The following is a 24381-nucleotide window of genomic DNA, read 5'->3' on the forward strand; positions in this document are numbered from 1 at the left end:
GTAACACTTTATTTTACAGTGTTCTTGTTACATATGTTACATGTAATTACCATAGTAATGTAATGGAAACTAGCATGTATAAACCTTAGTTAAACAATTTAATAATCAATTAAAAAGTAATTTATACCTGTATGATATTACGCTGTAGCCACATGGGACCAGCGGTTTGGAAAATGGATCGATGGATCATTGAGCGGCGGGCGCCATCTTCCGGTAAGACGGTGTCAAGGTGCATTATGGGTATTCTCTAGCAGTTGAGTGTACAACGGTTATATACTCGTTATTACCGTGCATTGTGATATTGAATGAGTGCACTGGATGATGTTGGACACCACTACAAACAGCCGTCCCTTCAAATGGTGCCCTATTTAAGGGTATAGGGGGCGATCTCGTACACAGCCAGTGAGACATACAGCAAAAGCCAGAGATGGCCAAAAGCCATCTTATATGTTGGCATACAAAAACAAGTTTGTCCTCCTGTGTGAATATCTGTGTCCATATTTGTTATCAGAAACCTTACTAGTATCTCTCGCTAACTACAGTATTTATTTTCATTCATTCATTTTATTTTGACAACAGCCTTTTCAACTACTGTTTCCTGCTTTGCAATAGTCATTTTATTTTTGATTTGCTAAAATATGTAAATCAATAGTTTAGTCTTTGGTTTAGCTCATGACAATATTTTTTTTTAAAAGTTTTTGTGTGTGTGTGTGTTTGTTTTTGTGATTTGTGAGGACACAAATGTGTATAATGACATGGGTATTACACTGGTATTACAACTTGAACGTGATTTATGAGGATATTTCTTGAGTCCTCATATTTCAAATGGCTTTAAAAACATTCTAAGCAGTGTTTTATTAAAAATGCAGAATGTCTCCTGTGATACGGCCTGTGGTAGGTTTAGGGATAGGGGCAGTGTAAGGGGATAGAATCCACAGTTTGTCCAGTATAAAAACCATTACGCCTATGGAATGTCCTCACAAATCACAAAAACAAAGCTGTGTGTGTGTGTGTGTGTGTGTGTGTGTGTGTGTGTGTGTGTGTGTGTGTGTGTGTGTGTGTGTGTGTGTGTGTCTGTGTGTGTGTGTGTGTGTGTGTGTGTGTGTGTGTGTGTGTGTGTGTGTGTGTGTGTGTGAGAGTGTGTAATGAAACACTACCTGTAGGGTCCTGCTTGGTGATGAAGGACTCCGTACTGACAGGGATCGGAGGTGGACGGGGCATTCGACATGCTATACATATCAAACAACTCTGCAGGTCTGTGGATAACAGAGACATCATGGTCTGAAGTGACATTTTTATTAGTGGACTCAGACATTTGCACCCCATAAAAAAAATAAAAAAAAGATTTCAGATTTGAACACTGGCATGTCAATGACAGCTTCATCAGACTCCCTGCACTAAGCTAAATATTTATATGGGTATGACATTATGAGTGTGTGTGGTCTCACCCTCGCCCTCCTCCTGCACCGCTCTGGGCTGAGAGACCGTGAAGCACTGCATGAGCTCATACTGTTGTCGGGCCTCCTGGTTCTCTGTGTCCACCTCATCTGGAGGCCTTTTCAGCAACCTGCAGTTAAACGTGTGGCTGTTCCTCCGGCCTTGCTCTTGAGGCCATGGCACACCGTTTACTAAAAACACACACACAGATGTGGAAGGTAAGTGAAGTGCGAGATAAAGACGACCAGTGGAGTGTATCAGAGTTCTGAAGTGGCTTCAAATACTGTCTCCTGCTCAACAGTGGCGTTTTATATCTGCCCTTTTTATTCAATTAATTTGTTTGACGGAAACTTTATCTGACCGAGTCCTTCTGTGCCTAAATCACTCAAATCTTTTGATAGCTCAATAATCTCTATTCAGTTTTCACAAAGTATTAGTTGTTTTCATGTCTTTTACAAGACATTTGCAGCATTTCATATGTTTCATCTTCAGAAAGATCTTTCTTCATCCCGTACTGTGTGAGAACTGTGTCTTGCTGTTTAATGCCGAACAACCTCTTTAAGCAGGTTTTCCATTTACCCAAGAAGACCTAGCAAACTATTTAACAAACCTGTCTGAGATTTATTACAGTTACCTAAAAATATATAAGAAATAAAACAAACAAACTCTTTCTTTTAAAAACTAAATTCTCAATCTTTATTTTACTGAAATCCTACTTTTATTTTTGTATACATCATAAACAAATCAATTCATAGCCTCAGGCAAATGGTCCTGTGCATGTTCAAGAGAGTCTGGAGCTCAAGCTTTCTGTCGCATGATAACGTTTGTGCAGTAGCAAAATCAGCCGTAGTGAGCTCCTTTTTACACCTATGCGAAGAACAAAAAAGAACTTTGCCGTGAGTATATTGGGGTCTTTATCTATCATTCTGCTCTTACTGTTTCCGTCCTCACTCAGAGACTCACCAAGGCTTTTGGGTAGCAGGTTGCGCACAAACTCGTTGTGATCTCCCACATGAAGGATGCTGTAGACGCTGGAGGTCATCAGCTCTTCCTGACTGTAACCCAGATAACTGGTGACATTTTCAGACACAAACACAATGCGCCCCTCGCGGTTCGCAACGAAAAAGAAGCCATCCAGTGCCTGGTGGAGCGGGCAGAGAATAGAGATAGAGGACACAAATAAGATGTAGTTGCACTAAAGTGCCATATTCCCAACCATAGCAAATGGGCCAGGCTTATATGACAACAAATACAGGTGTACGGCAATACTCAGACATCAGTCTTTTCTTTTCAAATAAACAGTCCAAAAAGTTCAACATACCTCCAAAAGGAGTGGCCCAAGGGCTTCCTTCTCCACCATGCCCTGACTGCTGGACGATATGTCACTCTTTTGCACCTCATCATCTGGAGACATCAGAGCTGCTTTCTCTGTGGGCACACAAAGAAATTTCAAAGCATGAATATACATTCCCATTCAAGAATTTTTTGTTTTTGAAAGAAATACGCAAACACTTTTATTCAGATAGGATGCAGTAAATTAATCAAAAGTTGCAGTAAAGACATTTTATAATTTTACAAAAAAAAAGTCATCATGGTCTCCAAAAAAAAAAAAAGAGAGATAATTGTTGAATCACAGTTTCCACAAAAATATTGAGCAGCACAACTGTTTACCAAATTGATAGTAAAAATATTTCTTGAGCACCACATCAGCATATTAGAATGATTTCTGAATGATCATGTGACACTGACTCCTGAAATTTTCGCAGTCTCAAAATTATTTGAATAAATGACATATAAAAACAAGTTCAAATAGAAAAGAGTTATTTTAAATTTTAAATTGTTATTTTAAATAATATTTTAAATATTACTGTATTTTTTATCAAATAAATGCAGCATTATAGACTTAAAAAAAATCTCACAGACCCTAAAATTTTGAATGGTAGTTTGGATTTATATGCACTTTCTGTTGGTACGGTAAAATGCACATTCACACAGTTTTGTGGCCTCGAATTTTGGTTCCTGGTGTAAGGCCAGCAGGTTTTAGTTTGCGGTGTACATAATCAATCCACACCTCCCAAACAAATCTTATGCATCCCTATCTGTCAGAGCTTTCTCTAATGTGATAGCGCCTTTTATTCCTACACAAAGAAACGTGCATCATTTCACTATTGTGCTCCTTCCTGTCCTGGACTGGGTGGATGAAAGCTACGCAGCGGAAGCTTCTTTTAGACTAATGCGAGCAAAGTGATACTTTTGGAGGGGAGCCAGCAGCAGTAAGTGCAGAAAGCACTCTTGAGAAACGCTTGAGACCAAAGAGTCACAATTCGGTCACTCCTCTCCCAGTTAGACTCAAAGAGCTGATAGAAAGTGTCAATAATTATTCTGCTGCCAAACTACTTAACCTTCTTTCTCCTCTCGAGATCAAAGCTTCTGGAGGGCCGTTTGAGAATTCGACTCGGTCCAGCAGCTGGAGAGAAGAGAGGACGAGACTGTTTGTTTTGGGCTGCATTCTAAGTGAAGATTTCTTGAAGGAAAGGCTAAATTTAGATCAGAGCTTGAGCGCCGTATTTACACACATAATAGCAATGTAGCTCTCGCCGAGGAACTTCTGCAGAGCGCTCAACTCAGCGACGACATCAATCTAGTTTGTTTTGATCTGAACAGTGCAATGCAAGAGTTTAAATTTAAGTATGTTGGGAGACGAGCAGGCATTTTGGATTGTTAGACAAAAGTTTGGCCAATACATTGCGACTGAGAAGTGATGTACTGTAATCTGGTGATTGTCGATGTGGTGTGAATTGGCCTTAAAATTAACAATACTCAAATCTTTCAGGTCTTTAAGAAGAGGCGTGCTACTGATTTTCTAAGCAATCAGACTTGGACAATAAAACACAATTGAAAAAAAATCCTACAGTTACATTAGTAAAATTTCACTGAAATTATGTGACAAAAAAGGTCAATTGTTGTTTGTCAATAGTTTAGAGATGAACGAAGCAAACCACACATTGAAGTCTCTTTCAAACCAAGCAGTTTCCTGTTGGTTTAAATGGCAAATCATGGATTCCTATTGAAACTGCTGGATTCTGTCTGTCAAAATTCGGAGAACAGCAGTAAATGTGATCGCACCTTTACATTGAGCGACGGATCCGAGCCATATCTAAAAACCTGAGGAACACAGAAACTTAGATTAGTGCTCTTTTGGCCTGGATCAATGAACAACCACCTAGAACACCGTAGCAGGCACATGATGCCACATAGCAACATGCTAAAAAACACCTTAGCAACTACATATCAACAATCGACAACCACCTACAACACTGTATGATCATGACACCACTTATAATTTAGTCGAGTATTGCAATTCCTATACTATATTCCTATACTATAACTAACTAAAACAAAACATTTTTTATAGTTGAGAAGCATTTAACAGCCAAGCACAAAAAAAGTTAAGTTTTATTCTACACCATCTTACAACCAATCAAGGTTCTCTATCATGAAGTATATTTAAATGGAGTTAATGTAATTAAAGGTGCATTGCGCAACAATTCATGTTAAAAATACACGTTTTCTAACCCATACATGCATAAACAATTGCCTGATGGACTGAATGAGCCCTTCTCTGATCACTGCAATTGCCTCTATAATCCTGTACAGTAAAATAAATAAGAGGGATTCGGGTTCGAATTTGAGACTGGGCGTGACGTCATGCGCGTTCACGCTCACCAGGCTATGTCTCGCAGGTTTGTGTTTTCGCCGGCGCCGCCATTCTCCGCATCAGCGAAGACAACTCGTGCGTCAAAGGTAGAAGATGGATTCAAAGAGACCGGCTTGTAGTCCATTCCAAACCCCAACGCAAACTCCACGTTAAGTAAAGAAAAGAAAATTGTCGTCTAGTGCCACCAAAAGGTCCAAATTGGAGTCAGACAGGCGTCGGAGTAAGACGAGAGTCTACCTCGGGAAGGCATTCAACAAATGGAGAGATCTCCGGTCTGCTCTTGGTCTCAAACGGGATCCTCAGTTGGCTTTTTTCTTGATAAAACGGTAAGATATAGCCCAGTCTCTAATGTTTGATACAGCCTTGTGTCCATTGCTAACATGCTAAGGTGTTCATGTCATTGACCAACAAGGAAGAACGCCGTTGCATTGGCTATATTGTATTTTTCGGTAAAAATAGTAAATTGTTCCCGTGAATGTGGTACATTTTGTATGTAGTATATATGAGGTATGTGGGAGCTCGTATTCTATCAAAACGAGGAAAACGTAAAATATTTTGGTATTGTGATAAAATACATGTTTTATTCTGAACATTGCAGGAAGGGAAATACAATGGTAAAGGGGTAAATATTTTTACTTTACTCATACTGTTTAGCAGACTAACTATTTACTAAATAAAGTATTGACACATTTCACATTAATGTTTGTCAGTGTGTATTGTCCCTGTCAAAATATCTACTAAATAAATCAGCGCTACATGTAGTTTAGTGATTAGCAAAACAGTTCAAGATTCTTGAGTGTGATATAACATGCTGATAAAATGACCGATAATTAGACAGAAATTTTGAGTAAATTATAACAGAAAAAGGATGTATTTTTATTGGAATATTCTACTTAGCAGATCAATAACAGGCTGAACCCCGCAAGTCTTCGGCGGATTAGCCTGTTTGGCTTTTATGAAAACGTCATGTCGACATTTGATTGTTTATTACCTTGAGACATTTGAGTGAACGTTGTTGACCAACTGTGTATGGTATGATTATTATTTTGAGCTTTTGCGAAGTAATCAATTATATTGTTCATGAACGTGTTTTCATAACAATACAATCATAGGTGGATACAGTAAAAACATAAACAAAGTTTTCTACTACCCCCGTTTTTCCCCTCACACATAAGAGTAATTTACTCAAATGTCTTTCCTTCCATATTTTTGAAATGACTTGCAGATTTATAACTTTATTACCACTGAAGACATTTTGGCTGTACACCAAAGATCTGTGCGGCAGATGCTCCTTTAGTTATGAACAGCTCGTGCTCGTGCATGCGTGCGTGTGCGTGTGGTCCATGAGCGTGCACAACTATGGTTGCAGTTTCGCTTGTCGCCAGAGGGGGCGTAGTTCTGCAAAAACTCAGAGACTTGCGTTTTGCACCTTTAAACAAAAATCACAATTTTGAAGGATCGAGAATCATTCTAGAATCGGATCGTGACTTCCTGAATTGACAGATAAAAGTGAGAGGTGTGTAAAGGTTCTCCTCTAAATACATCCTGTCAATTTAAATAAGAATTGCAACGTGAACAAATTTCATCATGCACAGTCCTTAAAATGAGCTGAATAATATTTCAAGTAATTTCACCCAGGCATTCAACTAAACAGAAAGCAAACAAAGCTAATGGCTGCTGGTTTTCATGACCTTTGCCATGCGAATTGTGCTCTGACTTAATTTCTCAGGTTTCAAATTGAATCGGATTTTGAGGTTGTTTTTTTTCCAAGTGCATTTGTTGAGGGGCTGGAATGTTAATGAAGTGCACTGTGCTGTATGAGAGCATGGCTGAAATGTGAAAAATGTCTTTGATGTACCCTTCATCCAACTAAAAGTGACATTTGATCCTAGGGTCCTCATTCATATCATCTGGAAAACACATCAATAGTGTGCAAACATTTTCATACCCACACATTCACAGGATCGATCTCAAGTAGTCAAAATTAGCAAATATTTCCATGACAGATCATAAGAATTTACGGATGTAGTTCTGAGTTGTCTGAATTTAAACTGAATGCGTAGATCCTTGATGATCAGAATTAAAGGTGGGTGGTTGATTAAAATCTTGGTATGAGTATTTTTGTCACGGTGACAGACTAAATCATGATATACTTATATACTTTTTTTTTTTACTGGAAAATCAATGGAAAAATGGCCTCCAATACACACCCTGCTCCAGCTTTCGTCATCCCTTCCACTTAAAGTTTAGGTAAAGTAGTACGGTCACAAAAATATATTTACCACGGCATAAACAGACACACTTCTACCATTGTGAGGTATCGTATGTCATACTGCCCAGCCCTAAAAGTGTACCAAGAGACCTTCAGGTGACATTCCAGGTAAACATGTTTTTAAAGGTTAATGATGGAACACATCTGAAAGGTTAAGCTTTAGAGGTGAAAGTGTGTTCTTGTCTGACAACATTAACACCACCCTAAGCCAGGGATAGGAGGGGCGGCAAGTTCCTGTTTCTCTTTCTCGCAGGAAGAAAGGGGAAGCTGAGGTCTACGAGAGGCCCTCTCTTGCACAAGGTCAGGGGGCAGAGCAGCGTCGCCATTGGCTGTTCTCTCGCACGCCCCTGCGGCCCCCCCTCTCCCTCAAGCTGAGAGCCCTGAACGAAAACAGAGAGGGCCAGCACTCTGGGTGACAAACTGTAGAACTAAAGCAAGCTCATGAGTGAGATGACCCTATTGAAGAATGACAAGAACAAAAAAACAAGGTTGTTAAAGTGAATCACATCAGCTTTTAAATCATATTTCATGCTAAAGCCCAAGTATCGACCAGATGTTACGGCTATGCATTATATAGAATATTCACCAAATAAATAATTTGGTGGGTAACCAATATCATGAATATTGAAATAAGGGATACATATAAAGGTAAGGCAGGTAATTTTTTGAGAGGCTAGCAATAGCAAGCTAGCTTTGAAAGCATAAGATCCCCTCCCTTCAGAGCTTCTACACACTTCCTTCAAAACACATGAAGGCTTACAGAAAGGAGAAAACTAAAGCGTCACGAGAGAGGGCGTTAAACTATCTCATGTCTCAAGCACTTAACATTACAATAATAATAAACAAACAACTTAGGGTGCTTTCACATCTGTAGTTCGGTTCATTTGGTCCGGACGAAGGGCGAAAAATTATACTTTGTAGAATTTTTCAGGCGTTTTGGTTCCTTTTCACACCACACTGATTGCTCTGGTCCGAATCAGTTGATGAAACGAACCAAAAAGCAGTCATGTGACAACATCCACATCACTCGTTGGCCAGATGTGTCTTGAACGCATTTCCGTAACTGCACTTCGATTGGTCAGAATTACTCCTGGAAGTAAACAAAGAGGAAAATCCGGCAGACAACACGCCACTTTTTACTATGGAGAGCTGTTTGCTAAACAAAGTGAAGATTTCGCTATTTGTTTTAGAGCGAGCTTTTATTAGATTGACCTGTAGGGGCCAATCTAATCTAATGCCGTTCGACTTTGGCTTAAAAGTAGCAAAGAAGAACCTGTTTGGTGCAGATGTAATCCACCTGGGCTGTTATTAAGTATACTGCTGGCTATTGATGTTCTCTGAGTAAATGAACTATCTTGAACGGATCTGTCTCTAGTTATTACTCTGTTCTTGTGAGGTTTTGAAAGTTGGGACCTAATACGGTCATCAGACCAAATTTCTATGAGGCTCCGCACCTCCTCACAACTCCAAGTTTGTCCGCGAGCCTCCATGCCAAAAGTGCAAACTGTCAACAAACATTAATCCTCATCCCATTATGCACTACGGCAGCTGGTTTAGTCCAAAAATGCGCAGTTCTATGGCAGTCGGGTCTGTACAAGGTCGATCACGTTCTCACCACAAACGAACCGCTCCAGAGTTCGTTTGAAAGAGTAACGAGACCACCTCGCGCTTGTTTGGTCCGCTTTTGGTGCGCACCCGAGTGCGATTGCTGCATTCACACCTGCCCAAACGAACCGCACCAAGGGGGACAACGAACTCAAGTGTGATTCAACCAAACTAAATGAGGCAGGTGTGAAAGCACCCTTAAAGAGCACTGACCTGTATCACCTGACTGCTGCAGATAATTCTGCCGTTGATAATGTTGCCATTGAACCACATAAATTCGAGTAACAAACCGTTCTGAGTATAGCGTCACAGTTTTCCATGTCTAAATGAGGTCTGTTTAACTGTGCAGTGCATAGCATAAAACGCACTGAGGCCGTGTCATGACTTTCAACCGGCATAACAAAAAAATTTCTGGAACAAATCACTTACCCTGCCTTTAAGAGTCTTTGAAAACTGGTTTACAAATGCTTCTCATTAACAAATCTACCTGAAATGCATGAAACATGACAATCTGTAATTATCTGTGCACATCATCTGAGCACAAAACTGTTCGAAATTATGTGAAAAGGTGAAAGTGCCGTATTACCCTGATCTCCCGCAGGTGGTCATATATCATCCTTCATTTATAGTCATAGAAACTAATTACACTTCTTGCTTAAGCAAAACATCTTCCTATGCTCACCTATGCAACACAATTTAACCCATTTACCACTGCTTCAAATGATAATAATAATGCATTTCCTCCTACAGCGCATATGTCCCAGATATAGCAGTTAGGTTCCAGCAACTATCTGTCAAGTGCCATTTTAAAGGATGATGGTGTATACATTACAGTCCTGCAAAGAATCCAGAGACAGCTTAAAATGTTTGTGCTAGCCAGTGCCTGATATGCAGAACCCACAACCTTCTGACATTGATGAATTTTTATATCTTCGGATAAACATCCTCTCGTGACCTCTTTGCATAAATGATATTCACTATTCCAGGGGCTCCTTAGTTTGCCATGCCAACAAAACCCTTTTTTAAGGCCTGCAAATCATGAGATGACATGTTTACTGCTGTCGAAATTAAGAATCATGACTGGGTGCATGTTCTGAATTACTACCACCAAGTGTGAGATAACGGGGTGATTTGGCGCTAGCTGACATGCTTTGTTCTCACTTCAATTTACTTTAAAGTTTTGTGGGTGCCTCTCATTGGGAAATAACAACAACGAAAACAAAAACAATCCAAATCATTTCTTGAAGCAAAATACTGACAAGTTTCATGTACTGGCTAAGGCAATAAAATTAATACTATATTGCTTTAAGGTCAACCATAAAAATCTCCAAACAAATGAAACGATCAATGATAAGGACATGAGCTTGGGTCATAAGGACTTTACCCAACTTAAGGTCTCATCAGTAGTTCTTAGAAAATATTTAACCATTGAGAGGACTTGCCATTACACAAACCATACTCTTTCTCTGAGAACTAAGGCGGTTTTAGTAAATTAGTTTGAAACTTATGTCTATTGATAGGCAGACCAACTAGTCCAAGTCTACTATATTTTATATAGCTTTGAAAATCAAGATTATTACTTTATTAGTAAGAAATTAATTGAACCATCACATGAGTGATGCAATAAAAATAGCGCATACAATAACTAAATATGTGCTGAAATATACAGTCAATCTTTTATTTGGTCCTTTATGAATGCATGCTTATGACATTGATAAATACATATTCCCAGAAATAATTATTTACATACCAAGTGGACTAATCTTAAGCAACCAGTCTTAAAAAGCAAAAAATACATCACTCCAGATCTGAATTTAAACATAACACAGACATCTAGCTTTGACAAGAGCTAAAATCACCTAATGATTGGTCAACACTAGACTGGCCAAAAATCACAAATGGATATAGGAAGAGTTAAGCCAACATTTATTATCATTTATTTACCCTTGTCATTACAAACCTGTTATTTTCTTTCTTCTGTGATTCTTCTGTGATTGCTACAAAATTGCCTATGCAAGTTCCTATGACGATGATAATGATTTTATTTACACTTAATATTCAAAAATATAATTGATATGACTACACTAACACTATTTGATGAGAACTGAATGGAGCTGGACAATGACATCACTGTTTTCTGAAGAGCTGCTTTATAGCCGAATTGAACTCATTTAATAATTGATGATCTTTACAATGGTATTTATTTTGATACAACTGGTATCGGCACAGAAATGACTTCAGTTGAACAATGACATTTTTGCATTATAAAAATCATAATTTCTTAATAAACAAAAACAAACAAACAAACATTACATTGGTACAGTATAGAGGAAGTCAACAAGTCAACTGTACATGAAATGTGTTAAATAGTGTTAGTGTAGTCAGATCAATTATATTTTTGAATATTAACTGTAAATAAAATCATTATCATCGTCATAGAAACCCAGCAGAACTTAAAAAATGAACTTTACCACTGAGTGTGTCTTGGACATAATATGTCTTCTCTTCATTTTATGGCTTTGTCTGAGAGCTCTGTCCAGTTACTGATTAAAACAAACCAAAAAGGTAAGCAAATAATCACATCCTCTGGGCCCCCCAAGAATATCTCACTAAAAGCCCTGCGCAAACAATTTAGAAGCTCCTAAAAAAGGAGTGACGAGGGAACGATGTCGTTCTCACCACTATGATTTACAGCCCTCCAACAACCAGATAAAAAAAATTTTTTGTGTTTCACATTTCAGTTTATTTCCCCCATTAGTCTTTAAGATGACTGAAGGAACACAAGTTCTAATCGGATTAGGGATGTCAACAAACCAAACATCAAGTGCTATATGCACTATACAGGGTTTCTCCTGGGTCAAAAATGGTCTATCCACACATAGTAAAATGGACCCTACACATGTGAACTGTGATCCCACTACAGACAATAAATAAAAGTATTTCTTGGTGCGTACCTTAGTGCTCAATTCCGATTTATTGCTCAGATCCAATTTTTTTGTATAGCTGTTCACATTGTTGTTTTAAACATGGCCAAAATCATATTCCAGTGCGAACAGATCATAGTCCTGAACTGACCTGCATGCACAAAAGAACGATAAAAGACTTCAAGCAGCACGCTGTCATACGGAAGTAAACACGGAGGACATTAAAGTAAGCGATTATGTGTTTTTTATTGTGTGATCTGCTGCCAGGCCAGCGAATTTAAGCTCAGGCAATATTTTAAGAAAAAGAGGATGCAAAAAAAGAGAGCAGTGTTAGATATTTATGACATGAGCCCACATGTTTTGCTTGTACATAGAGCTGTCACTGTAATAGTTATGAATTCTGACACATCATTGTCTTGATGTCTTGAGGCATGTAAAATCTTTGAAGCGACTCCCATGAGCGCAGAATTGTGACGAATATTGCTCTAGAGAAAGTTGCACAAATTCTAATATGACTGTCGCATTTAAAAGGTCGCATTTAAAAACATCTGACCTGCATCGGATTTAGTTCCATGTACCACGTGTACCAAATGTGGGCCGAATCTGGGTCTATGTTGCTGTCTGGGTGGTTATAATGAAAGGATTCGCGAGTGTGCGGAACTCGCACAGAACAAAAACTCTGCAGATTCTGACTAACTTAAACACATCTGATTGGCTGTTGTGTTCCTACTCGGAACAGATATGTCTGTGATTGGCTACAAAGCTCAACGCTGAAGGGGAGTGTTTTAAAGCAGACAGCTATCAGCGGGTACCAGTACTGCAGAACTGTACATGAAATGATCAAATAAATCTTTGGTGGGACAAAGATTAATTTTGGCGGCAGCCAAAATATTTTGAATGCAGGAAAAACCCTGACAAAAATAGTTGCAGTAAACTGAATTATCTAATCGTCTCCCGTGTCAATTTCCTGTCTGTACTGTGAAGTGAATGGAAAAACTTGTACGCCCACACACAGCGCCAAAGGAAAAGCACGGACACTGGCTACTCACCCTGTTCGCGTCGTTTGATCTGCTGGATCTGGTCCACGGTGCTCTTTAAGATGTGGCATTTGTCCGGCTTCACATTCAAGCTGGCGATGTCGCTCATGTTGGCAGATAGTAGCTCAGCCAGTTCGTCAATGTAGCGGCATTCCAGCTCCCGCCGTCGCTTCTCCACACTACCATACGTGCACACAAACATGAACAAAAGAAGAGAAATTGTAAATTTCTTAGCACTCACTTGAACGATTAAATTCTAAAGCACAGTACCTTACAATGTAAATGAAAACAATAAAATATTAAATGTATATAAAATATTATCTATTACAAAATACAGTACTAAGTTTGGGGTCAGTAGAATATTTTATTTAAATAAATTAATATTTTTATTCAGCAATGATGCACTCAAATGATTAAAAGTTATTTGCGTTTTTACAAAAAATATATTTTTTTTAAAATATAATAAATGTTAATATTTCACAATATCACTTTTTTTTCTTTTCTTTTTAATAAATGCTGCCTTGGTGAGCAATGTTTTAAAAATAAATGAATAAATCTTACCAACCCCAAATTTTTAAACAATAGTGTCAATTAGGCATATTTAAAATGTAAATATTCAATATTTTAATAATATTTTCTATACAATTAAAATTACTATTATAATAATTTATAAATATTTATTTATTTATATATATATATATATATATATATATTAAATATATAATTAATATGGGGGGGCTAAATATATACAGTAAATAAAAACACATAGCTATATTTGCATGGTTTAAAACAATCATAATAATATGAATCATCTTCTTAGTAGAAAACTACTGAAACGCTCATTTCAAGACATAAAACTTATAGCTGCAGTCCAACAACTTTTTTGTTCAAAATTGACAAAATGTATAATAAGCAAGTACATCATGAATCCATTTTCCAAACCGTGTTTTTGTCTTATCAAGAAACACTACGGTAAACCTATAATAAGTGTTTATATTCTGGCTATTTTAGACTGGCTCGGGTCGTACGTCGTACCGCTGCGCTGTAGCCCAGTACCTGCATTACTCGTCATAGACATAAACAAAGAGAAGTAGCTCCGGCTACAATGTTCTTCCAAAGACGCATGCAGTTCTGTTTATTAACCGCTAGAGCGGCAAAAGTTACAGACTGCAGCTTTAAAGAGTCTAACAATCAGCTCTCCCTTCCTTTGCTGGCACATGAACAACCAACAGCACTTAAAGGGGAAAAAAAATAAACAAAAGAAAAAGCCAACCTGCTGCTGGTCTATTATGATGTTTTTAAAACAAAGCCTTGAAGTGGTAAAGTTTGGCACAGAGACTAAGTGAGCATTCTGCAAGGACTTGGGGTCTGAATAATTCATGATGCTCAGAGAGCACAATGATCACAAACAGCCCCTGAACCCTGTCTTTAGCAGTCTCAGTGTTCTGCCACCTGATAGAAGCAGAGGATTCAGCAGTTAAAAGGAAGAATGCTGGACTATAGGTGCACTCAAGGACAAACCGTGGGTGGCCTGGAACCAGAGCGAGGCTAAAACACACACTTTTACACAGACGTATCATTGTAGAGCTAATAAGGGTTGGGGTGTATACAGTCCTTGCACTAGAAGGCATTCCTCAAAGGCTTACGCTGCACATGGGTTATCAAGCTGAGAAGAGAAGCGGAAGGAGAGAGAGGCTGAATAGGACAGAGAGACAGATGGTGAGGGGGCTATGGTGAAGTAATGTTAGATATCAATGGAATGCAAAGGCTTCAGATCTGAGCCCATTTATCATCCAGTCAAAAACAAGAGTACTATAACTGGGTGCACTGTTTTAAAAGCAACTGAAATAAATTTCACAAAAAATTCACGGATTCTAAAGATGCAGAATTAGGGAGTTTCAGTGGCCACTGTTTATTCTTCAGCAATCCCTGCTCAACCGGCTAATGCATACAGAGTATAGGACCCGTACAACTGTTTTCAACATTGATGATAATATGAAATGTTTCTTGAGCACCAAATTAGCATATTAGAAGGAATTCTGTAGGATCATGCGACACTGAAGACGGATGATGAACATTCACCAACACAAGAATTAATTACATTTTAAAATAGTTGTTTTAAATTGTAAAACCATTTCACAATATTCGTTTTTACTGTATTTTTGATTAAATAAATGCAGCCGTGGCAAGCATACAAGACTTTTTTTTCAAATATATTTTAAATACATAAAGACCTGATATGCTTTAAGCAGAATCAAAGAACGAACTTGGGTGACATTTAAAAAAAAAAATCAGGCTAAAACGAAGTTCATTTTGTGTTCGTTTCAGGAGTTCGAAACAGCAAGTACCATTGGTCCATGGAGATTATATAATAGGTGGGTGTGCTCTGAGGCTCCGCCTTCTTTGATGTGGAAATCTTCTCCGGTTCATTTCTTTAGTACAGTCTGTCGAGGTCAGAAATTTGCAAGTAAAAAGTAGAGCCCGACCGATTTATAGGCCTGTCGATTTATCGGCCTGTCGATTTTATCGGCCGATATGAGCCTGTCGCAGACATATCGGTTTCGGCGTATATGACGTAGATATGCCACCGATATCAACTTTTTTTTTTACAGAATATATAACGCGGATAAAATGCTTGTAAATTGTGTAACTAAGTAGTTTGTCCAGCAGAGTGCGCTCCATGGTTTGCTAATGGCGACCCAGGTTACTGTAGCCAACCCTTTCACTTCAGTAATGAGGTCTCTTCAGACACGGTGTAAGATGTGCACACATTAGCTTCCACTCCACTGACAAGGTATGAAATATGGCTAGCTAGCTAATGTAGAAAACGTTGTGAGAGTAAAAGACGGGGACAGTGTTTACTTTATAGCATAGCGTCTCACCAACTAGGTGACAACCTAGCGTTAAATCACCATTCAACAGAATCAAGCCACCACCGCACTGGTAACTAGCAACTTACCATTAAGAATCTCCGATTGTAAACTAATGCCTACGGGCGCTTTGCCGCATCCAGGGTAAAGAGCTGTTGCGACGCGAGCAGCAACGTGAGCCCATTCTGCATATAACGCTACGTTACAGCATAAAGCAATATTCCAATAATTTATATAATTATAAAACTTTATATACAGCCATTTTTCATAATGATTAGTTTCACGTTTAGTAAATTTTGTTGACTACTTATGCCTATTTAAAATAGTATTTAAGTAAAAGTACCGCACATAGTAATTAAACATGTTTTCATTATGGTATTATTAGTTTTACTTTAGTAAAAAGATCTGAGTAGCCTACTTCCTCCACTGGTAGAGACTAGAGGAATTAAGACTAATAATAGAAGATAACAAGGTTTTGCCAGTGACACTTTTGATATATTTATTGATACAAGTATTTTTTATATAACGTGACTAAATAAAAAGACAAAGTCATTAGTGAAGATTATGCAACAGTATTTAGAATATAATACAGAATAGAACATGCAATGCAAACTAGTTTGGTTACAGATCAAATGTATCATTCTCATTCTATCATTCACCCTGCCTCCATAACATATCTTTGTCACGCAAGTATTTGATCACAACATTTGAGTGATAATTGCAAAAAATGTGTTTATATATATTATATTCTGTTTATGTATACTGTATTCTATATACAGTACCAGTCAAAAGTTGACTGGTACATTATTATAATATACACATAAATAATATCGGCCGATATATCAAGCTTTTTTACTCCCTAATATCGGTAGCGGCCCCAAAAAATCCATATCGGTCGGCCTCTAGTAAAAACATGATTATGCTAGAGAGTTCTGTTCAATTTAATAAAAATTGACATTGACACTGTATTTCCATGTTTAATACTGTAAAGCTGCTAGCTTTTAAACAATCTATTGTAGAGTGTTATCTAAATAAATGTGATGTGACTTGACTGGAGTGCCAAATTGCAGAGCTCGTGAAAACATATCCACATTTCTATGTTCAGATGCTTTCTTAACTGCTGTTTTCTCACCGCTGTAATTTTAGTTAGTGCATTTATTTTGTTATTGAGAGGAAAGCGCAGCACACATTTACATATTCATTTAAATGCCGCTCTCAGCAGTGTAGGCGTCATCGGGATGTTACCTAAACAGTATACCGCTGCTCACGTATTTCAAACAAAGCGAAGAAGGAAAACGAACAGACGTGACTATATCGGGGCCTTAACTTTGCTTTAGCACTCACTTGAAAGAATAAAGTCTAAACAAGCACTGTACTTTACAATGTACTTGCGACTCGCACTCCTTGAGACTGAGAGGCGGCTTGAGCGCTGGCGCTTTTGGTGTTCGCACCACTGTGGGAATTAGTAAAATTATTTAACAGGAGCGAATGAGACGAGTGAGTGACAGGAAGTGTGTGTGCGTCACTTCGCGGTCAGAGAGAAGAGAGTGAGAACACGCAGCGCAAGTCATTGCTTTGTGCCGCTGGCAAAAAAACGTATTGGCTCGGAATCGGAAAGACGTGAGACTGATCGCCCGGTTACCGGTCATGCGGAAAATCGTCCGATTCCAGTCTCTGGCCGGTCGATCGGTGCATCTCTACATAATTCATATATTTATTCATCAAGGCTCAGACATCTAGGGAAATAAATAATTAAGAATAAACAAACCAACGTACATCTGCCTGGTTCATAACAAATCAAAATAACATGGATCATCTGCTTAGTAGAAATTAGGAATTAAATAATGCTCATTTCAATACACAAATCTTAAAGGGACTACAATCAGCTCTCCCTTGCTCCAGCATGACCAATGGCTGGCGTATGTAGGCAAGGATGGAGGAAAGAGATTGTGCTTCTTCTGAGTCAACATACATACTAATGACTTGCAAGTGTGAGTGCATGATACCATGTGTGTGTGGGAGAAGACAGCAAAGAAAGTAGGTCAGCAGCTTGCCAAGGTTGTGCGCAGGCGCGCTGCATACACAGGTCAAGGCGCTGCGTGGGGTTGCTGTAGAAACAGGCAGTTACATCAGCCCCACCAAGGCCCTATGGAAGAGTACACTCAGCCAGAAAGACCTGTTCTCCTCCAACCAACCCTGACACAAGGAAACCTTCAGAAAAAAACCACGCTGGCCATCAATGTTACACCTAAAAACAACCCACTGTTGGACCTATATCATGCATCGCTCATGCATGGCTCATGTTGTGTTTACAGGGACTGGGGTTTGAATCCAGTCTGGGCTATGTCCTGATCACATTCCCCATCCCACTGACCTTTATAACACTGGTAAAAGCCAATAAAACTTAGGGGGAAAAAAGAAGAAAATATATATATATATTAAAATTAAATAAATTAATACATATTTTTTTATATCATTAAACATTTTTTTTATATTTTTAATATTAAATATTTTTAAATATTTTATTTATGGTTTTTGGATTTTGTAAACAAACAAAGAAAACTAAAAAGAACATATAAACAAGTAAAAAAAAAATTCGCACTTTAAACAAGCACAATTGTTATAATAGACCCTTTTCTCCTATTCAACATTTGCTGCACTTCCTCTGACACACCTTGACGCCATTGTATTACATGAATAACATAATTGCTAAGATCTTATAAAATACTCACTAGTAATGTGAACTGAAAGAAAGACTAAAATATGATCTCATACTTCACCTGGGACCAGAGGTATCACATGGAGAGCCCTTCCTCTTCCGTGACTCTGGGGTGTTGGGGTCAAGGGCATTTTCTCCTGCAGCACTCATTTTGAGCATATGCACACCTGCAAAACATGGTAGTCACAGGTCAGCCGACAATCAAGCTTGAAGGAACCATTCTGCTAAATAAAGACAATGCAGGACAATAAAGTTAAGTCAACCAGTGGAGTAAACAACAGAAAAAGTTAGTAATGGTAGTTTTTATCTGATACCCACCTGATTTGATAATATCATCTAGAACTACAAGATAATAGTGGCAAAAGGATCCACTTCAGACTAACAGGTTCTGGAAAACCAGCAAAAATACAAGTCTGACCAGTTCTGAAAAAGGTCCCTTTTTACTGTAAACGCTATGATAGGCAACATATCTCGACTGGATTGAGCGTAACAGTCAGATGACTCCATATCAGGCACAGTCTGAAGTGACAGCTCATTCCTGCTAGCAGTACACATAACCAATGGCTCCTTGCAGGGGAATCGTAAATCTGCTGTGAAAGGGCTTTCTAACTGAAAGCCTTGTTTGATCTGTGGTGCTGTCCACCCAGCACTACGATCTAACTCTTGCTGTTAGAAGGAACCGCTGAAAATCCCATTTGTGAGGATACTGCATGCATATTACCACTATTATGTGACACTGGGAAGAATCCACAACCAAAGATGGCCATTCTGCCAATGAAGAACCTTTCAATTGGGTTTTGGGTTTTTCTTCCATCATCTCATGGATGTTTTCTGCGGTTACATTTCTGCTTTAACTTCTGTACTACTCTGGTTACTCTACTGTTCGGTATAGTGGTACTCAGATATGGGCACTCGGATATAATAAAAAAATAATTTGTGTTTTATTTGAATGGTTTTATAATATCTGTGTCACATATATTTCCCTACGTGTCGGGGTAGTTCGGACCCTTATCATAGAATTTTATTACGTGTGTCGGTAATATTGCGCGTAAACTTCGCAATGTCATAATGAAAGTCCCATGAAACATGACGGGAGAAACTGTGCCATATGTTCTTTCATTTGGCTTTATTAATACATCAAATAGACTAGATGCAAGGAATGTGGGAAAATAATTAAAGAGACCTGAACGGCAACATCAAATTTTATGAGACATCGCATCCACAAAAGGATAGTCACATTATTATACTGTGGTGTATGTATCTGCATGGCTCCTTTGGATTGCAAGCCTGTTAAAACATTAAATAAAATCTAGCCTTTAAACCTATAGAACTATGTTTTACTTTTATTGATATTTTCGAATTAGGCTTTATGCAGCTTTTCTCTCTCAATTTATGTCTATGAGAGAGAGGAGATAGAAGGATGTTAATCCATTTATTACTTAAAGCGCATATCTTAACGTATCGCAATCAGCATGCACACAGTTTTCTATTGACTTAAACATTCCGAGATTTTGATAATGACTGTCGTCAATAACACCATTGCTGTATAGCAAACTGCGACTGGCGCCATCATGCATCGTCCACAAGCGATTGTATTGAATATGACTACTCTTGTTGCCAGGACGATTGTTTAATACATTGTATGGATTATAAAGTAACAAGCTGGATTTACGTTATCCCTTCAATCTTAGGACCTTTATTACAAACAAAACGGATAATAGAAAGATCATATATTTTGTCTATATAATACAAATAATAGGATTTTTGAGTATGATCTTTTTTTTTTTTGTATAAGGCATGAAATGACTCGAGACTCGACTCGGACTCGTGACAAAAGACTCCAGACTTGACTCAGACAACAGTGATAAAGACTCCAGACTTGACTCAGACAACAGTGATAAAGACTTCAGACTTGACTCAGACAACAGTGATAAAGACTTCAGACTTGACTCAGACTCTAGATGAAAACTTGTGAACATCTCTGTTTAAATGGTACTGCTAATATTGTTGGCTTGTGTTTTTCCTCGTTTTTGAAAGTCGTTTCGGATAAAAAAAGAATTGCAACATATAATTGAAAAGGATTCAATTATAATGAAAATCAAGCTTTCTGAAGACAATAGCCCCTTTTTGTGTTCACTGGTAAATAACAGGATAAAAATACCAATAAATCAGCTGGCAAATTTTTGGTATAAGTAGTAACATTATCAGTAAATTACCATTACGATGCTATGTGTGAACAAAGCACAAGATTACTATACTGGGAATACTATACTGTCAAAAAGTACCGGCCTTCGGATGAGACATTAAACCGAGGTCCTGACTCTCTGTGGTGATAAAATATCCCAGAATGTCCTCTGATAAAGAGTAGGGGTGTTAACACTAGCATCCTGAACAAATTTGCCCATTGGCCACTGTCCATCATCATGGCCTCCTAATCATCCCCATATTTACTGTATATATTTTATATATATATATATACACTGATTAGGTTCATCACTCTGTCTCCTCTCCACCAATAAGCGGGTGTGTTGTGGGAGTTCTGGCGCACTATGGCTGCCATGGATGCTGCATATTGGTGGTGGTTGAGGAGATTCCCCACTTCCATATGTAAAGCGCTTTGAGTACAGAGAAAAGCACTATATAAATGCAACAAATTTTTATTATTATTGTTATTATCAATTACAAAGCTCTGTCAAATGAATCTGTCAGCTCTGCAGCTTTAAATTTTTTTTCTATGTAAACATGTGCTAGATGGACGTGTGATCGTTGACCCGCATCTCATGCTCACCTTCTTTTCCATTTATCAGCGCTGCAGCTCTTTACTAGTAACTATTATGCGCCTTGTGTTTTTAAGAGCAAAAACACATTCAGTGTGATTATCCCCTTAAAAAGATGCTCCCCTGAAGATGCTTGCTTCCTCCAGCTGCTGCGCTGAATGCTACTAGATGGAACTCCTTGTTCAAGGCAGTGGAAAGACTGCTGTCAATGTGTTTTCCAACCCTTTCTTAGGCACTAACTGTATTCCCAACTTACCATTGGTCAATTTTAGTCAATTACTCATCCAGCAATTTTTTGTTGAATAAGATGAATATTAGTGTTAACAGTGTTGTTGTTTTACAGGTTTAATCCAGATGAGCTTGCATTCCTGACAGAGTATGCTGCTGCCATGAGCCCAGTCACCCAGGCAACCAACATCTTGCAAGCAGAAGCAAATGCCCAGATGGGGTGGCTACTTCCAACAATCAACCTGTTGACCGTCAAACGTGACACGGTCTAGTTGCCATTGAAGTACTGCAAACCTCTGGTGGATGCTTTACAGATGGGAATAAAGAATCTTTTTATTAGCCGATCTTAAGTTAATCGCAGCCGCGATTCTTCCAAAATTTAAACAACTTGGACAAAGGATGATGCCACAATCTGAAAGGGTATGAGACAACATGGAGGGAAGTGCTTTTGAGTACCAACATTTTTGGGGACAAGGACATATTTACTGGAGTAGGATTTTTGTCCATCTCTGATAAGATAGCAATCATGATGATAAGTGTGTTTGTTCATTAATTATTAGTTGTGAATAGGGGTGCAACGGATCACAGTTAATCCGTGATCATATGGACCAGGCCCCACGCATGCGATTCGCAGATTAACTGCTAAGTTTAACCATCATAGAGTGAACGTTTATCATTTGGATGCGTTTTGTCTTGCCAATTTACACATTCAAATGATTTCAAACGCGAAAGAAGAGGCGTAATATGGACTCACGCGCTGTTATCTGTGAACCTATATTTAATTTCTAAAGTCAACAAATTTCACTTTCAGGAGGAAAGTGATGATGTTGTATTAATCTTATTTGGGAAGGATCACATGGACTACTTTACCCGCCTCAGCGGCCTGTGAAAGGCTATTCAGCATCGCAGCCCAAGAAGTGCTAGACTACTACATTATGCAGAGATGCAAGATATTTTGGAAGACAAAGTACCGTTTCCAAATTATTTGTGTGCTTGTTCGCATGTGTTGGTTACCACACAGAATTTAGCTGTTTACTTAACGAAAAAGAAAAAAAACATTTTGCCATTTTTCATTTAATTTTCAAATGGAAGAAACAGCAAAAACTGAACACAAACTTGATGCTGTTTTTTTTTGGGTTTCTCAAACCAAACCTGTATGTTGTAAACAGTAAAGTATGCCATATAAGACACCTGCACAAAACCAAAAATAGCAGACAGTCTGAATGAAGAATCACTCTCTACAGTAGGTGGCGCTTATGGAACAGGTAGCTTATAAACAATCCTTTATACGGAGATAAAAGCAAATGCCATCAGAACTTTTCTGAAGACAGTCAGTTTCCCTTCAGATATACATTCATATACATTCATATAAACCCCCACCCCCAATTCAATATTTACACTTTACCACCTACATTTCAAGCATCTTGAACAGTGAGCTTGCTGTGCTTAGAACAGTATTTTCTCTGCTGCCTCTCCTCTTTGCATCCGTCTTCAGCGTGTCCCGTTTCTGGCCTGTGTTAATATCCTGTTTACAGACTTCATAATATTTCCACACAAACGTCAATTTGGGAAATGATTGCAATGCAGTTTGTGTGCAAGTCTGTTATAAAGATCGGCCAGAATAAAAAAAAAAAACGGTTGCTGATTGTGTGTTTGGAGTTAAAACCGTTCAGTTCCGATTTAGGCCTATCGACCAGTGCATCTCTACCTATTAGTAATAGTAACAGCATTTACTTGTACTTTTACTGAGTGCATTATATATATATGTACATTTTTTTTTTTTTTTTTTTTTTACCAAAGTCATTTTCTGGTAAGATATCTGTACTTTTACTCAAGTTTGGCTTTTAAGTACTTCTTCCACCACAGGCAAATGCACAATGTTCCCTAAAAGAATCAGGTGTTCTCAGTTGCAGAATGTAACCATAGAAACAGGACACATTCAAGCTTCACATTTAAAGGAATACCAAAGCATAATGCAGCATTTTGTGATAGTGATGCATACAAGCATACACACCAGTTGCACTAACGAGTGACCCGATTGGTGACGGGAGTGTGGTTGCCGCTGTACTTAAGTCTCCTGAACCATGGATCTACAGCTCCCTACAGCCTTGGGAGTGAGAGCGGGGACTCTAGGGATCTTGTTGATTAGATCCCTGTTAATTGTTATAGATGGTTTTGTTCTCTTTGAGTAGAGATTTTACTTAGGCTAATTTGTTACACTAGTTAATAAGACTTCAATTAAGAAGAATAGCAAGATCACAACTGCAATACAGAGAATGAAAATGTCTGGCTGCGACTGATCTGAGCCCAGGTTAACAGCACTTAAATGGCAAGAGCACACTTGTGACAGCACACCGGATAAAACACCAGATGTCAACTCGTGATGTGCAAATAAATGACCTACATTAAAAGAAATGCAAACTAAAGACGCTGATGGATAGATTTAAATTTTCACATGACAGCACCAGATTTTCCCTGGAGCATCTTGAGCTTCAGGGCTTAGCTCAAATATCTCAATAGCTCAACAAACCTATAACCCTTTTGGTTAGATGTTAGATGTCCGAGTTCAGATGTTTACCCACCACTAGGTAACACCACCCAATAATTTGGTGCCTAAACACAGCATGATTTAATGCTAACCTCGGACAGCAAACTAAGACTGAACTCCAAACTAATTCCTGCTCTATCAGTAATCTGGAACTTTGTCAATCCCTTCAGTTTGAAGAGGATCATTCGCCATATCTTGTGTTCTGTTTCTCCACTCGGGGAGGCCGCCACCCAGACCAGCACTGGC

The 24381-nt window shown here is 38.4% G+C and overlaps 1 protein-coding gene across 1 annotated transcript in view; it reads right to left on the reverse strand.

Moving 5' to 3' along the window:
• Positions 1-24381, reverse strand: part of ncoa1 (nuclear receptor coactivator 1) — a 60785-nt gene that overhangs the window by 17509 nt on the left and 18895 nt on the right. The window contains exons 4-9 of the mRNA XM_077220175.1: positions 18644-18749; positions 13006-13172; positions 2759-2865; positions 2401-2578; positions 1449-1628; positions 1158-1256 (exon numbers count right to left, since the gene is read on the reverse strand). Of these exons, the coding sequence (XP_077076290.1) occupies positions 1158-1256; positions 1449-1628; positions 2401-2578; positions 2759-2865; positions 13006-13172; positions 18644-18741 (829 nt within the window). The 5' untranslated portion in view covers positions 18742-18749. The remainder of the gene's footprint in view (positions 1-1157; positions 1257-1448; positions 1629-2400; positions 2579-2758; positions 2866-13005; positions 13173-18643; positions 18750-24381) is intronic.

The sequence above is a fragment of the Siphateles boraxobius genome, unplaced genomic scaffold (assembly GCF_051911475.1).
Source record: "Siphateles boraxobius isolate OS27281-9 unplaced genomic scaffold, OSU_SipBor_1 8, whole genome shotgun sequence".
NCBI classification, from domain to species: domain Eukaryota; kingdom Metazoa; phylum Chordata; class Actinopteri; order Cypriniformes; family Leuciscidae; genus Siphateles; species Siphateles boraxobius.